General features: G+C 33.8%; 2 protein-coding genes across 2 annotated transcripts; both read left to right on the forward strand.

The window, feature by feature from the left end:
• Window positions 1–6164: 6164 nt before the first annotated feature.
• Window positions 6165–7183, forward strand: LOC112100990 (cold and drought-regulated protein CORA-like). Its single transcript, XM_024190870.1, has 3 exons — window positions 6165–6284; window positions 6729–6797; window positions 6951–7183. Exons 1-3 carry the CDS (start codon window positions 6191–6193, stop codon window positions 7181–7183), a joined length of 396 nt encoding a protein of 131 aa, XP_024046638.1. The 5' UTR covers window positions 6165–6190.
• Window positions 7184–7802: 619 nt separating this feature from the next.
• Window positions 7803–8301, forward strand: LOC18051360 (tubulin-folding cofactor A). Its single transcript, XM_006447635.2, has one exon. The coding sequence runs from the start codon at window positions 7843–7845 to the stop codon at window positions 8179–8181; it is 339 nt and encodes a 112-aa protein (XP_006447698.1). The 5' UTR covers window positions 7803–7842; the 3' UTR covers window positions 8182–8301.
• The last annotated feature ends 7986 nt before the right edge of the window (window positions 8302–16287 follow it).

Raw genomic sequence — 16287 nt, forward strand, 5'->3', positions numbered from 1 at the left:
ACTGTTGATGTTGATTCAATAATTGTACTTCCTTGGAAATACTACAAGTTATTTCTTCTTGTGTTTTTTATCACCGTCAGTGCACCAGCTATTACTTTTAAAAATCCATCTCTCAGAGTGATTGAAAGCCCTTTAGATTCTAGGATTCCTCATGAGATGAGATTTTTCTTCAAATTTGGTATGTAGCAAATATCTATCAAGACTTGGATTGAGCCGTCATGATTCTTCAATTGGATTGTACCTATTCCCATGATTTTACAGGCATTGTCATCACCCATAAAGACAACTCCACCATCCAGCTCTTTGAAGCTAAAAAACCAGCCCTTATTAGGACACATATGATAAGTATAACCCAAATCCAAAATCCATTCATCTGAGTGACATGTCAACGCCATGCCTACCAAACTAAAGTTTATGTTCCGCTACACATGTATCAGAAATAACCTTGCCTTTTTTTAACTTAAGATAATTATTTTTCCAATGTCGTTTCTCGCGATAAAAAAAAAATCATCTTTGGCAAATCTCCCTTTAGACTTGTGATAACTCTAGGAAATGAGAGTTATTACATCAATTCTAGACTTGAATCAAGGTCATTTAGAGAACAAATAAGGTGTTTTTGTTACATTTTGGGTACCTTTTGTATAAACATTCATTTTAGTTGAGTTTTAATAAGTTTTGATTAAATCATAGTAATTTGTGCTAAAAACAGGTTTTAAATTCATGAGAAGATGTTGAGGAATTAGAAGAGCAAGAGAAAGAAGGAAGATGGCCATAAAAGAAGTAAAGCACAATCGGGAATAAAACAGTGTTGTATCGGCTATTAGAGCAACCAGTGCTGTAGCAATTTGGGAGCAGTGCGGGAGAAAATTTAGGCGCGAGTCAGCCATAAAGTCGCGATCTGCATGTTTCCTAATTTAAACACATGCACGCTCATGGGCTTTGGTTTTAACCTAATTTGCATTATAAAAAGGAGGCGTGCACCACATAGAAGGGCGGCAAGGAATTATCATTAGAGTAATTAGAATTAACGAAGGAGAAGAAGATCATAATTGAAGAGTGTTGTTTCGGCAACATTGGACAATTGTGCAGAATTACTTGACTTTGATTTTCATTGTGCTCAACTTATATTTATCTTTTTCCTTTAATTGATTTGATGTATTCCGAGACCAATATATTTGTGTTTATTTTTCTCATCCAGATTATGAACTAAATTTACTTGTGGTTGAGTGACAAATAATCCAATGGGTTCTTGACTGTTCTTTTATGTTGTTATGGTATTGTTGTAGCATTATACTCTATTAGTTTTTATGAATACAATTGTTATTTCGGTTGACCACCCATTTAATAGTTTCAGTTAAGACAGAGCAGCAAAAGGGCATGTCTTAGCGGGCATTATTAGAGTATTACTTGTTCTTAAGTCGAGTTTCCTGAATTAGGTTATCTTGAATCCCATAAGGGCAATACTTGAAGTTAAGATTTGTGACACTCTAAACATAGATGTTCACCTTATAGGGTAGAGAGATTAAAGGTTATAATGTCATACTATAAATATATGAGCAACTGGTCATTGTTAGTAGATTTAAAGGTATGAAATTTCCAACATGCGATAGCTGCGGATGAAAATTTATTCTACCCATTACTGCAGCACTTATTGTAACAACTAGCATTAATTTGGTAAACAACAGTCATCCCATTAGGAGAGTTTGATCATTCAACTACTATATTCTCAATTGAATCTTAGACACATTCAACTCAGTTTATTTCATTACAGTATTGTTTTATTTTCATCTCTCACAATTATTAGTTACATAGAATTATTCGACAATTGTTTGTTTCGGTCCTTAATTGATTTGCATTATTGTGATTTGCTTTAGCATTTTGAGTAACATCAATCCCTGTGGAGACGATCTTAAATACTCATCACTTTATTACTTGTTGTGTATACTTGCACATTGGCATTGATAATAATTGCTTATAGAAATTAACCAACAACTTGCTCCTTTTTTCAAGTTTGTAGCTTTATGAATGACCCCTCGCTGTCAATGCTTCTGCAACTGTATCTCAGTAATCCTTTCTGTCTTTCTTTCTGATCTCAGTGTTGTAAAACGCACTACATACAGTATCGAATATGACATTGTCCTTCCTATGAAACAAAGTGGTGGTGAAATGCTCATATTCATCAGGAAGGGAATTCAACAACAATAATGTCTTATCTTCATCTTTAAATTTCTCATCCAAATTTAGCAAACCCGCTAATATCTTGTTGAATGAGTTCACATGGTCATTCATCGACACATTAGGTGCATATGTGAATTGATAGAGTTTTTTCTTCATATAAAGCTTATTTTCAAAGCTTTTCTTGATGTACCTTTCTTCAAGCGTCTCCTACAATTTTTTTGCTGATGTCTCCCTCGTGACATAGTACTTCTGATCTTTAGCCAGACATAAACAAATAGTACCACATGATTGTCTATTGATCTTTTTCCACTCCTTGTCATCCATCTTGTCAGGCTTTTCTTCAAAAGCGACGTCAAATTCTTGCTGACATAAGACATCCAATACCTCACATTGCCACATACCAAAATTACTGGTACAATTGAATGTTTCCACTTCAAACTTCGCATTAGTCACAGTAGTCTTCGCTGATGAGGACAACGACGATGCCTCTGCCATCCTTCTTAATCCAAATGACCAATGTCTTCAACAACTATTTACACTTAGAAAACAGCCTCCATTATATTAATTTCGTGTGAATAAATGCACCAGAAAAGTTCTCAGGAGAATAGAGGGGTCATAACGGTCCCACTTAAACCCATATTCTTTAGGCACTTATCGCCTTATTGATAGAACTTTCCTAGACATGCATAAATACACACTACTTACAATAAGTTGTCTCCCAAGTAAAAATTGCCATCTCCACTGTATGCACGAACAGTATCATATACGTCAACAGTATCGTATATATAAATAGTGTCGTATACCCAAGCACGAACCTCCAGCTCTAATACCAATTGTTGCGGAAGCACGGGTTAAGCAATTACCAATACTATAGTGATTGTTGACTTCTGGTGAAATATAAACATGACAAATAAATGCAAAGAAAAATAAGGCACAATAATTTACATGGTTCAGCATAAAGCCTACGTCTACGGGCGAAGACTGGAAGATAATTTTACTAATGGATGGGAATTTTAAAAAATTAGGAAAAACTCTCAAAACCCAATACACTCAAATGGATCCCCTTAGCACCCAAGGAAATACTCTATCTACACTCTTGAAGAGCTCATTTGTTATGCTCTTAGATCTCACAATTTTTTTTGGATGGTTTGCTTCTCTATTTATAAGTGAAGCTTACAATATGAATGCATGGAAAAATCTTATCCATTTTTCAATTTTAATGGCTTCAGTGTGAATTTGGTGAACAGTAAGAAATTTCATGCTAGCACATGCAATTGCAGTGAAAAATTTGCTAGCCATATGCATGTGCTCAATAAAAGTTAGATTCAGTGCTAACTTTTGAACAATTATATGATGCTTTAAAGCTTGATTTCAGCAATATTGTTGAACAAGAAAATAAAGCATCAAATGCTAAGTTAATGGAATTGAACTAAGCTTCCTCAGGAAAATAAAGACCTTAGACATAATGATATTGTGGCAGAGGGCCCTATTTCAGAACAGAGCAAAAACCAAGCTTCAAGTGAATGCAAATACTCAACTATGTTGATATTGCCCTTTTCTTTTTCTTCTCTTTTCACTGGCTCTTTTTTCTCTTCACACCCATCAATGAATTGGGTTCAATTTTCTGATTCGAGCAATATTATTGCTCTAATTGTCAAAGGAGAAAAGATAAAAGCATATGGAACCATATAATAGATTCTCAAAGTTTAACAAAACTAATTTCATAACTAAAAGACGAGAGAGAGAGAGAGAGAGAGAGAGAGAGAGAGAGAGAGAGAGAGAGAGAGAGAGAGAGAGAGAGAAAGAAGAAAAAGAAAAAGAAGATGGGAGTTGGGGAAAAGATATTCTGGTGAGAGAGAAAGAGGAAGAAAATGAGAGTTGGAGGTGGGATGTGGTGGGAGTGAAGAAGAAGATGATAGAAAAATATATTTTACTTAATATGCTTTCGAGAACACCTAGCATATTGTTTTATCATTTATTTTATAGTTGTTTTTATATATACTGACGTATTACAATTGGAGTTTTTTACTGGTATTTACAATCATATCTGAATGCATGGAGACAGATAGTCCCTACTAGCAAGAAGGTTCGAATCTTGTCATAGTTGGGATTCGAACCCATGCACATAGGTTGCCAATGAACTATGAGAAAATGTGTATAACTTATTTTAATTTTATTATTGTCAAAATTTGTGTATTTTATAATTTGTAGTCTACAGAAAACATGTATAACTTATTTTAGCTTTATTTTTATCAAAAACATTTTATTTTGTGCATTTTATAATTTGTTTTTAGGTTCAAAGTTCAAACCAACCGAATATGCATTACACCTGTAGTCCCAACATAAAATTGGAAACAAGGGCTGCAAAATGACATCTGTACTCACAAAATGAAAACATAGGCTACAAAATTAACCAAGATCGTTCATGACTAAATCAAATCTGACAGTGATAATTTCTGAAATTTGGAAAATTAGTAGACATTAAAACCATTAGAAGTTTTAAGGTAAAATTTGATGGAGAAAAATACTTACATCGATTGAGAATAATTATAGAGCTAATAATATAAATTTAATACAATTCTCAACTTTTAAGTTTGTATCTTAGTATAAGGCTTGACAAAGAATCAAACAATATTAATAAAAACTAAACAATAAATCAAATATGAGTGATTGCTACATCTAGGTTATTGATTAAGGAATATCACCTCTTTGGCTGTGGCAGCAGCTGATGCACGGATTCAAGTTACAAAGATCGTTTTCAGACTCTGTATCTATAGACTTATTCCAATAAAGGAAACAAATGCTATCTTAATATCATTTTCAAACAACACTATATATAGACGATGGTTGAAAAAAATCGTGTATTTAATTGTTACAAGATGGTGATAAAATAGTCTCCCAAAATTCACGAACTTTCAAAAAAGAAATATTTAGAGAATTAAAGTCTGATAAAATACTGACATAAACACATTCAAAATAATGTTGTTTTAGATTTAAATAATAAAAAAATAAACTCACCCAAAGCTACGTTGTTTTGAGTGTGTTTCTATTAATTTTTTGACAGACTTTATTTCAAATAGCAACATTTACTTATAAATTTATAACATTTGTTCACTTATTATAATTAAATATTAATCATTTGATTTATTAACCTGGCTCGTGCTCAATTGGGGTTGGCGAGAGATTTAATTTTCATTTATGTAACATATAAAAAAAATCAATAAATAACTCCAGAAATTATTTAATTATATATGAAAAAAAATTCTCACTCTCGGGAAAAGTTCATGGAGCCACCAAAATATTTTAAAATAGATTCAACTTACTCTTAAGTTGGATATTTAGACCAGACCATCATAGAGCTGATCATTTAGAAAGTTTCACTAGATTTTTAATTGTAAATGTATATTTGGGCTAAAGGCATCATTATAAATACGTAGTTTAATTGTATGTCAAGTAATGTGGCATGTGAGTTCATTAATAGATTTGAAGGGCTTCTACCCATAAAAAAAGATAGAATTTCCGAAGTTATTCAGCTATGTATGAAACTGGAGTGAACGCTGGTTGTTAAGCGTGGCAGAAAGTTGGGATCCGATATAACAGACGAGGGAAAAATACAATTACCTGCTGAATGGGTTCTCATCTATTTTTTTCGTTGAAATTTTCATGAAATGAAACAAAACAAAATTTTGGTGCGGCTGTAGCGTTATTAAGAGTCCAAGTGTATTCGACGCGTGGCTTCAGAGTAGCACCACTTTCTGTCACTCCTCAGCTCAAATACGTCCACGTACGTAGTAGCTTTGTTCATTTTTGACTTTTGTCAAAGAAAAGGAGATAGGCTTTGAAAGTCTACAGAAGGAGCTAATTCTTCAACAGACAACTAGTAAACGGCGCCGTATATGGCTAATGGTTTTTGTTTCGTTCCAGCTCTATAAATACTTGCTAAGGAAGCCCCCATATTCTCATCCTTCTTAAAATCTATTTCTAGTACTTAGTATTTGTCTTCGTAAGGCAAATGAATATGAGGAGTGTTAATTTGCTTTTGCTTGTTCTTCTTTTCGCCGTTGTCCTTCCCATCCCTTCCATCTTGGCTGCCGCGACATCCAAAGGTGAAAGCAAATAAAAGAAAAGAATTTTCTTTTCTTTTCTTTTCAATTATCTTTCTCATAAACTTTTAAACTAAATGTACTCTTTTGAAATAAAAATACAGAATGCGTTCAAGGTAATACCACTGACATGTCCACCAAAATCAAATTGAAAAGACTAGGAATATTTACCCATTTATTTTGGCGTTCAATTTTGAGATATGTTTTAATTATTTGATCCTCGTAAATTCCTAGTTTCAGAAGTAATATTTAATGACTTGCCAAAATGAGTTTCTTCAATCTGATTCCACGGCTTACTATCGTGTATACATTTGTGTAGAGCTACATGAAATAAATAGACACGTGTCATATTATGAAATAAGGAGACATGCATGCATGCATCCAATTTAAAAAGCTTTGATTAAGTTTTGAACTCATTTACGAAAACTTTTTAATTAATCCGTGCAGAAGTGGATGCAGCAAAGGAAACGAATCGCAACCCTTATGAGACTAACGCTAATGCCATGCCCGAAAATTGTTAGTAGACCCATCAATATTCGTTTTCTTTAATTCTTTCCAATTTCATTTTATATATCAAATATATGTGGATATATTATCCGCTCAATTACAGGGTTAACAAAAAATATGGTACGTAACTCAAGTTAATGCGTGTTGATTGTGCATGCGCAGTGGAGGCAGCAGATAAACAATCAAACTCACAAGTAGGTGATGAAAAGTATGGCGGTGGAGGACACTGGGGAGGAGGAGGAGGAGGCCATGGTGGTGGAGGACATTGGGGAGGAGGAGGAGGAGGCCACGGTGGTGGAGGACATTGGGGAGGAGGGGGAGGAGGCCACGGTGGTGGAGGACATTGGGGAGGAGGAGGAGGCCAAGGCCGTGGCGGCGGTGGCGGTGGCAAGTGAAGCCGACCAAGCCTCACAACACCTAAAAGCATAGACTAAGTGATACTATTAAGTAAGCTGAAAGTAATAAGAAGAATAAAACTGTGTGAATGGGTTACGTACGTGTACCCTATGCAAGCAAGAGAGAGCATCATCAAGGGTTACGCTCCATGAAGTTGAGCTGTTGAGGACAATAGTCCATGTAAATGTAACTCTTGTGTCCTTGTAAATCTTGTGCAGTTGTGCTTCATGCAATAAAGTATCAGTTTCTTATTTTTATAATGGAAAAATTGTCGACGGTATCATGACGTGATCAATAGGCCTTTCAAAAGTTCAGAAAGCCTCAAATTTTTTTTTTTGGTTTAAATCATCCGATTTCCGGCGACCGCATTGGGCCCTGACTAATTCGGATTCGGAGTGTAGTCACAGTTAAGGCTCTTTACCCCTCCCAAATGGTGTGTTTAGTGAGGATCGAATCCGAAAGCTCTTCCCACTTACCCAGGCTGCGCCGCCAACTGAGCCACAACCGTTTGGTAGAAAGCCTCACATTTAGTTATAAGCATTCTTGTATGTTAGGCATAAAATTCAGTAGTTTCCAAATTTATAACGCTAGCAATTTCCTCTAGTCTTGTTGGTTGTTGATACGCAAAACTTCTCCTTTCCCGGATCAAAAGGTTAAAATGGCAACAGTTAGAAACTTGAAAAAAAAAACGAGCACATGCAAACGCATAATGAAGGAATTGCATTCATATGAGAAAGAAGTTGAGAGAGAAGCTGCTAAAACTGCTGATATGAAGGAGAAAGGAGCTGACCCTTATGACCTCAAGCAACAGGAAAATGTGCTAGCCGAGTCAAGAATGATGATTCCTGATTGCCGGAAGCGCCTAGAGTCTGCATTAGCTGAGCTAAACGCAACTCTGACTGAGTTGGAGGAGGAAAACCAAGAAGGCCAGGAGATTGAGGATGCTCGAAGCACTATTGCAGACGTCGAAAAGTTGTTTCAAACAACTGAGGCTTAGTATCCTGGCTTTTATTAATGGTTGTAACGTAAAGTGCTTGAGAGATATGCTTATTTCTATTGCTTTATGAACCCTGTCACAATCTGAGGACATGAACTTGAATTATTTTCGGAGATATCATTTCTAGTTGGCTCCTTGACATTAAAAAAAAAAAAAAAAAAAAAAGTTCCTCTAGTCTTGTTCATATTCACATTTCTCATGTTCTTATTTGCTCGTAATCGACTAATCGTGTAGCTCTAACAGCTGTCAGTTCAAATTTGTATTGGAGAGTTATCAGTTATTCATGAACGCAACCCAAATCTAATTCTATAATATAGCTAGAAACCAGGGCCGGCTCCACCGTTAGGCCAAACAGGCACCCGCCTAAGAGCCCAAAAATAGGAAGGCCCAATTTTCACAATTAGTTAATATAATTATATTTCTAATAAAATTAAGAAGATTTAATTTTCACAATTAATTATTTAATACAATTATCTTTGACATCCCAAACGGTAACTAATTATTTAATACAAATGGTAATTAAATATTTCAATTATCTTTCCAATAAAACTTTCAATATTCCTTTTACAATTAAACACCTTAAAAGCAACACCCAAATCCTTTGCCTTTTCAATTCTCTCTTCCTCAGCAAGAAAGTCTAGAATATTCATTCTCAATTCCATAATTCAAGCTTCATCTAATCATCTCATCTCCTTTCAGTGATCAAATTCGAAATTATTGGATTCTAATTATTTGCTCCCATTGATTGAATTCGGCATCTCATCTGCTCCAATCACAAAATATGTGATTTTGTGACAGGGATGGAGTTTTCAGGATATTTCCCATTTTCCTGCTACAGTTTGAATTCCCAGGAGGCAATAGCATTCATATTGTCAGTTTTTAAAGCTGTTAATTTACATGCATTCTTTTGATTTGAGGGCTTGTTGTTGGTGTTGAAAGTGTTGATCAACTGGTGCTTGTATTATGAAACTTGTAAAACTAAATGTGATTTTATTTGTAATATAAATGAAATGTCTTTCTTATGTTTCATTAAAATAAAATAATGGGATTATTTTATGGTTTTAATAATTGTTGTTTTTAAATAGAGAAAGGCCCTATGCAAAAATTTCACCTAAGGCCACTAATGTGCTAGAGCCAGCCTTGCTAGAAACATTCAGTTTGTTATTTGAAAATAATCAATCTAAACTCCCATAAATTTGAAAGATCCTTTGTGAAAGAATATTGTAGTAACTATGTTTGGCAAGCAAGAAACTAAAGGAAAATGAAAGAAAATGTTTAGATTCTCAATTCATTAACTAGAAATGTCAATCAATTATGTGTATATATAGTACTGAATTCTATAAGATTTTAATTTTGTTGATGACACGTATGCTATGCTCAATACAACCTCGACCTAATAACTAATTTTTGCCACATCAACTTAGTAGCATAATTTGCTGCTGTCAGCTACATTGTAACCACAGGCTCTACACTCAAGTGATATTTGATTCACTAACAGTCTCCCTCAAGCTGAAATGTCCAAGATGAACATTTAGTTTGCTACACAAGTAATGAAATTATTTAAAGGTGAACACCTTGGTTAACGCATTAGTAGTTTGATCTGCACTTAGCATAAAGCAAACTTGTATATGTTTAGCTGCAACTTTGTCTCTAATAAAATGAATGTCAGGCTCAACATGTTTTGTCTTAGCATAATAGACAAGATTATATGCTAGTGCAATTGCTCATTGATTATCACAACACAACATAGTCATGGTGCTAAGTTGGATGTGCGATTCTCCAAACAAAGATTGTATCCATATCACCTCTGATGTAGCATGAATTAAAGCTTTGTACTCTACCTTAGTGCTTGATCCAAACACTAGTGATTGTTTCTTTGATGACCATGAAACCAAATTGGGACCTAAAAAAAGTGCAAAACCAGCAACTAACTTTCTATCATCCCTATCTGAAGACCAATCAGAATATGTAAAACAATTCAATTATATAGCTCTATAATACTAAAAATGTAATCCAAAATGCATAGTACCCTTCAAATATCTCAACAATCTTTTGCATGCTTCCCAATAATGATTCCTTAGACATGACAAAAATTAACTTAATTTGTTTACTGAGAAGGCTATTTCAAGTCTTGTAAGAGTGACTTGTAATAAAGCTCCAATAATGCTTCTGTATTGAGATGCATTACCAATTTCATCACTTGAGTCTTTGGAAAGATAGTGACCTGTTAACATAGGTATAAGAACAGGACTGAAGCTAGCGATGTCATGCCTTGTTAAAATATCTGTAATATATTTTGCTTGTGACAAATAAACTCCATTTTGAAGCTTTGTGACTTCAATACCCAAAAAATAGTGTAATTCACCTAAATCCTTCAAAGTAAAAGCGTGATTCACATCATTAATGACCTATTAAATCATAACAGAACTAGAACCAATTATGGTAATGTCATCAACATACACCAAAACCAGAAGTATATGACATCTATCCCACTTGAAAAATGGAGAATTATCAAACTTTAAGTTCTGAAAATGCCACTGAGATATCATAGTTGTCTTGAACCTATCAAACCAAGCTCTAAGAGCTTGTTTCAATCTATACAAGGTCTTTTTGAGCTTGCAAATATGTTGAGGTTTGCTTGGATCCACAAAACCATCAAGTTGAGCCATATATCCATCCTCAGTAATTATGCCATTTAGAAAGGCATTATTGACATCTACATGTCCCAATTCCTATTGATTAATTACTACCAAGCTCAAAATAACTCTGACTGTAAAAGCTTTGATTGCTAGACTAAAAGTCTCAGAATAGTCAACCCCATGTATTTGATGAGAACTCTTTGCAACAAGCCTTACTTTGTAACCCGAGATGGATCCATCTGAGTTATACTTAATCTTGAAAACTCATTTATTGCCTACTACTTTGAAAGAAACATTTGGCAAAACCAGATCCCAAGTTTTATTTATTTGAAGAGCTTGAAACTCATCTTACATTGTTTTAAACCACATAGGATCAGAAAGTGCTTGTGAAGCAGATGTAAGGTCTGTTTGTTGGGCAAGTAAGGCTAACAGATAAGATTTTAGCTTATAAATGCCTACTTTGGACCTGGTGGTCATGGGATGACCAACTAGTAGAGGTGGAGGCAAGATATAGGGGGGTGAGTTATGTGGAGAAGAATGATGAGAGGAGGAGTAAGTGGATTGTAAAGGAAATGATGAAGTTGTGTCAGAATAAACAGAAAAATTATGTGAGGAGGAGACAGAAACATCAAGGATAATTACTAAAGGTGCTGCTGAAGGAACTGGTATTTGAACAAGAGGAGACATAGAAGAAGAAACAAACTCAGACACAGATTCACTGGGTGAATAAGATGAACAACTATCTAAGACTGAAGAAAAGTCAACACCAGAAATATAAGGAAAATAAAACTCATCAAAAGTAATATGGTTTGAAATGCAAACATTTCTTGAAGAGTATAAATATTGATACCCTTTATGATGACTACTATAGCCAATGAAAAGACATCTGCCAATTCTAAAGTCAAACTTATGTTTGTTATATGGCTAAAGAATTGGATAACATGCACAACCAAGAGTTTTTAGTATTGAATGATTGAATGATCTAGTTTTTTATGAAGCAAATTTTGAAAAAGATAAATATTGTTCAAAACTAGCGTTGGAAGTCGATTGATGAGGAAAACAACAATATGAAATGCATTGCACCAAAACTTTAAAGGTAAATGGGCCTATGCTAGTAATGTCAAACCAATATCAACTATATGTCGATGTTTTCCTTTAATTTTCCCATTTTGATGATGTATATGAGGACAATGATGCCTAAAATGAATGCCTGAGACAGTAAGCAAGGAAGAAAAGTTTCTAAATTCCCATCCTCAATCTATTTGAACTATTTTGATAGTAAGTTGTAAATGTTTCTCAATATAGTGTTTAAAATTAATGAACACTTCAAGGGCGTCGGATATAGCACTCAATGGAAAAATCCAAGCGAAATTGTTGTAATCATCTAAGATGGATAGATGATTGGTGTAACCTTGAATAGAAGAAATGTGTGAAAGTCTCCAAAGATCAGCATAGATCAATTGTAAAGTTGTTGTTGTTTTGGTAGCAACTGAATCAAAATTTAACATATGATGTTTGCCAAATTAACATGCATTACAGAAGTGCAAAGTATCAGTTTTATTGAAATTATCAAAGTTGTTGCAAGCTTTAAGTATAGTTTTAAGAGTATAAATTGTTAGATGTCCTAGTCTTCTATGAAGAAGATTAACATCAACCGATTTTATTGTTGAGATAAACAAACATGACTTCTTATTTTGGTTGGAAAAACTTATAACAGCTGACTCTTGAGAAGAAAAAATAGAACAACAAGCAAAAAGTGACTTTGGACTATTTAGAGGAACAAAACTGAGAAAAGTTGAATTTGTTGCACCAAATTGAGATGAAAAACTTTTGACTCTATATAGTCCTCTTGTAGCAACTCCCTCAAGCAATGTAATCTCTATGCTCCTTGTCTTAATAAAGCACAAGTTTCCAACAAATTCAACAATACCGCTCAATCAACGACTTCTTCGGAATGCTAAAAAAAAGATTACTTTATTTCTTTTCATAACAGGATTGTTAGCTAGAAGTTTTAAAATGCTAAGCAAATTTTTAGTGATATATGGTACATGTGAGACATGATTAATGTGTAAAGGTTCAGAATTAGTGGTGGCAAGTAGAATTGATCCAATGTGTTTAATGAGCAATGCATTTCCGTTACCAACAAACAACCTTTCATCACTAGTATAAAGTTGAAAATTGAAGAGCTTACCTAAATCATTAGTGATATGATTGGTGGCTCCACTATAAATGTACTAAAAGGGATCTTTAATAAGTTCAGGAGTTGGAATTGAAGTTTCTGAAGTAGAGAATCAAAGGTATTGAAGCCATGAGATCCATCTCCAATAGCAAACACAGAAGAAGGTGAACTAGGAATAAAAAAATAGTATATAGAACTAGCACCAGATATGTTATCATAATACACCATATGTCCTTGAAAACCAGAATTTCTTGATGAATAGTTATTGACAAAGTTAAGTCTAAGACCTCCGAAATTGAGTCCAAAACCTCTGCCAGCACCATTGAATGATCTTCCTAGACAATTTTAACCTTGGCTTTGTCTAAAATCACCATTAAAATTTCCTCTGCCATAATTTCTTTGAGGCAAAAAGGATGAATTATATATGTTCTTGCATCTATTAGCACTATACCCTGGAATAAAGCATATCTAACAAATAATATCTATAGAGTTATCACCACCATTAAGACCTCCATTAAAACTTCCAAAACCTGAATTGTTTCCCCTTCCAAAGTTACCTCCAGCATTCTTTTGAAAAGCATCGTTATTTTTTCCAAAATATAAGTTTCTCTGAGCAACATTTGCAAATATATTATGCATAACATCACTAGCAATTCTTCCTCTCTTTTATTCAATTCTATTTTCATGACTCAAAGGCAAGGAATACAATTCATCTAAAGTAAGCTTTTCACCTCAAGCTAACACAACAGCTACTAAAGACTCATAATCAGAAGAGTCAAGTTCAGTCAACACATAAATGACAAAATCATTCAGCTCAACTGGCTTTCCCGCTAAAGCTAAGTTTTCTGTTATGCGCTTGATTTTAGCAAAATAATCAGTCATGTTCATAGATCCTTTTTTAATATTTTTAATCTGCACCCCAAGAGTTTAAATTCGGGCTTGAGATTGAGAGATAAACATACTGGTAAGTGATTCTTAAAGCTACCTTAAGGTTGACAGTCAATCATGGTTGAACTCTGGATTTATATATCTAGATTCAATCGAAGCTCCAGCTTTATTGTTATTTGAATCTTCAGCTCCATTACTGTTTTCAGAAGAGATAAATTGCTCTGGACATTCACGTTCTCCAATAATAAAGCTTTTTAGGTCATTGCCTTTGATTGATACCAAAACTTATGAACGCCATAAGATAAAATTGTTCTGATCAAGCTTAATAGGAGTAACAAAGCCATAAGAAGGACTATTTTGATTAATGCTTGCCGTTGCAAGCTCTGATACCATGACAGAATATTGAAGTAACTATGTTTGGCAAGCAAGAAACTAAAGGAAAATGAAAGAAAATGTTTAGAAGAAGCTTGTAGAAGATTCTCAATTCATTAACTAGAAATGTCAATCAATTACGTATATATATAGTATTGAATTCTATAAGATTCTAATTATGTTATTCACACGTGTGCCATGCTCAATACAAGTTGGACCTAGTAACTAATTTTTGGCACATTAGCTCAGGAGCATAATCTAATGTTGTTTGCTACACTGTAACCATAAGCTCTACACTCAAGTGATATTTGATTCACTAAAACTTTGACAAGTGGATATTTTATGACTCGTGCATGTTCAAATTTTATTTATTTTTTCTCTTTTTTGTTCTATTAGTTGTTAATAACTTTGATAAATATAGCTGGATGGTATAGATAACTCCCCTTCAAATCCTTCCATATATGTGTATACATTAGTAGGGTTTGATTTTCTTCCTAATGTTTTTAGATAGATTAAGCTTGGTTTGATCATCTCATATATTCATATTATGTCACCATATAGATGATTTATATATATATATAAGTCATTTTATAGTGACAACATATCGATTTTACTACAAAAAATTATATATTTCAATACATTAGAGAATATATTTTTTATTTGTTAGTGTATTAAAATTTATATTTTTTTATTATTATTTTATGACATCCTTACTTTATTAGAATAAGAATGTCGCTATTAGATCGAGAACAATTCATACATTCGTAATTTATATCTTAAGTCATGTTACATATCCTTTAAGATATATGTGTTAGTTTTTCAGTATGGTTAAAGCTTTAAAGAAACATCTTCGTCCCATAAAAGCATCTTCTATTTGAGATCAGAAAGCATATGTCAACTTACAATTAAATGTTCCATTAATCTTAATGTAGAGATATTTAAAGGGTCGGCCCATTCTTGATTGTGCAGTCCTCTCTATTGACAGAGGGAGCGACACAAAAGCATCGCCATGAGTGATTTGTCAAATAGTCTTTCGATAACGTTAGCAGAACATTGCTAGTGCCTAGTCTTATCTTAATTAGATGCCCTAGACAAGGACAAGATTCCATTCAACTACTCTCCCTTTTCTGAGGCACGATTTTTACTCACTCGATGCTCACTTAAATTTGTTTTTAATTTCAATTTCAATTTTTCAAACAAACATAAAAAGTCAAAGGAATTGGGTGACAATTTCACCACATTATATTAAGTTAGGTCAATTTACTAATAGATTAACTGATCCCATCCCTGAAGCTGAAACCCGCCTCTGCCGGTCAAAAATCTTTGTTCCTGTAATAGGTTACTGTTGCCTTATTTGGGGGGAAGGTGTTGTCGGGTTTCTTACCTCTTCACGACAAGTCTCCTTGTTAATCATGCAGAGTTTATGAACCTAATTCCTATACATGACACAATTGCTCCATCCATGCATCTAAATCTTTAGCTTATATTTGGTTACAAAAAATAGGATGATCGATTGTTAATTTCAATTTTAATGTTTAGTTTCACATAAAATTATTTTTTCTTCAACTTTTTTTTTTGTATTTTTTCTCATTTTCTTTCATTTTTTCAAATTAAATATGCCGATAAATTAATAAGCTAACTTCTCTCATGGTGAGGAAACAAAAAAAGGAAAACAGCTTAACTTCTCCTCTTTGAAAGATTTATATTCGCTTTGAAGATATCAATTTAACAACCTATCTATATTCATTATATTATGCTTTGTTGGATTTAAGAACTAGTGTAAATTTGTTGCCTTATTTCAAACTCCAAATTTCTTGTATCGTCATAAAAAAATTTTACTGGTGTTACAGCTTGCAGATCCGTCCACGACAATACCTCGTGGTATTGTGGAGGATGTGCTTAGACTACCATACAGAGGTTATTTTCATGAAGATAAATTGTATTTGAGACCCCACCAGAACAGGATTCAACGGAAGCGCATATCCATTATTCTAAGCAGACAATATAAAAAGACATCTGTGGATGCCT

This window comes from Citrus clementina, unplaced genomic scaffold, assembly GCF_000493195.1.
Source record: "Citrus clementina cultivar Clemenules unplaced genomic scaffold, Citrus_clementina_v1.0 scaffold_2, whole genome shotgun sequence".
Classification (NCBI taxonomy): Eukaryota; Viridiplantae; Streptophyta; class Magnoliopsida; order Sapindales; family Rutaceae; genus Citrus; species Citrus x clementina.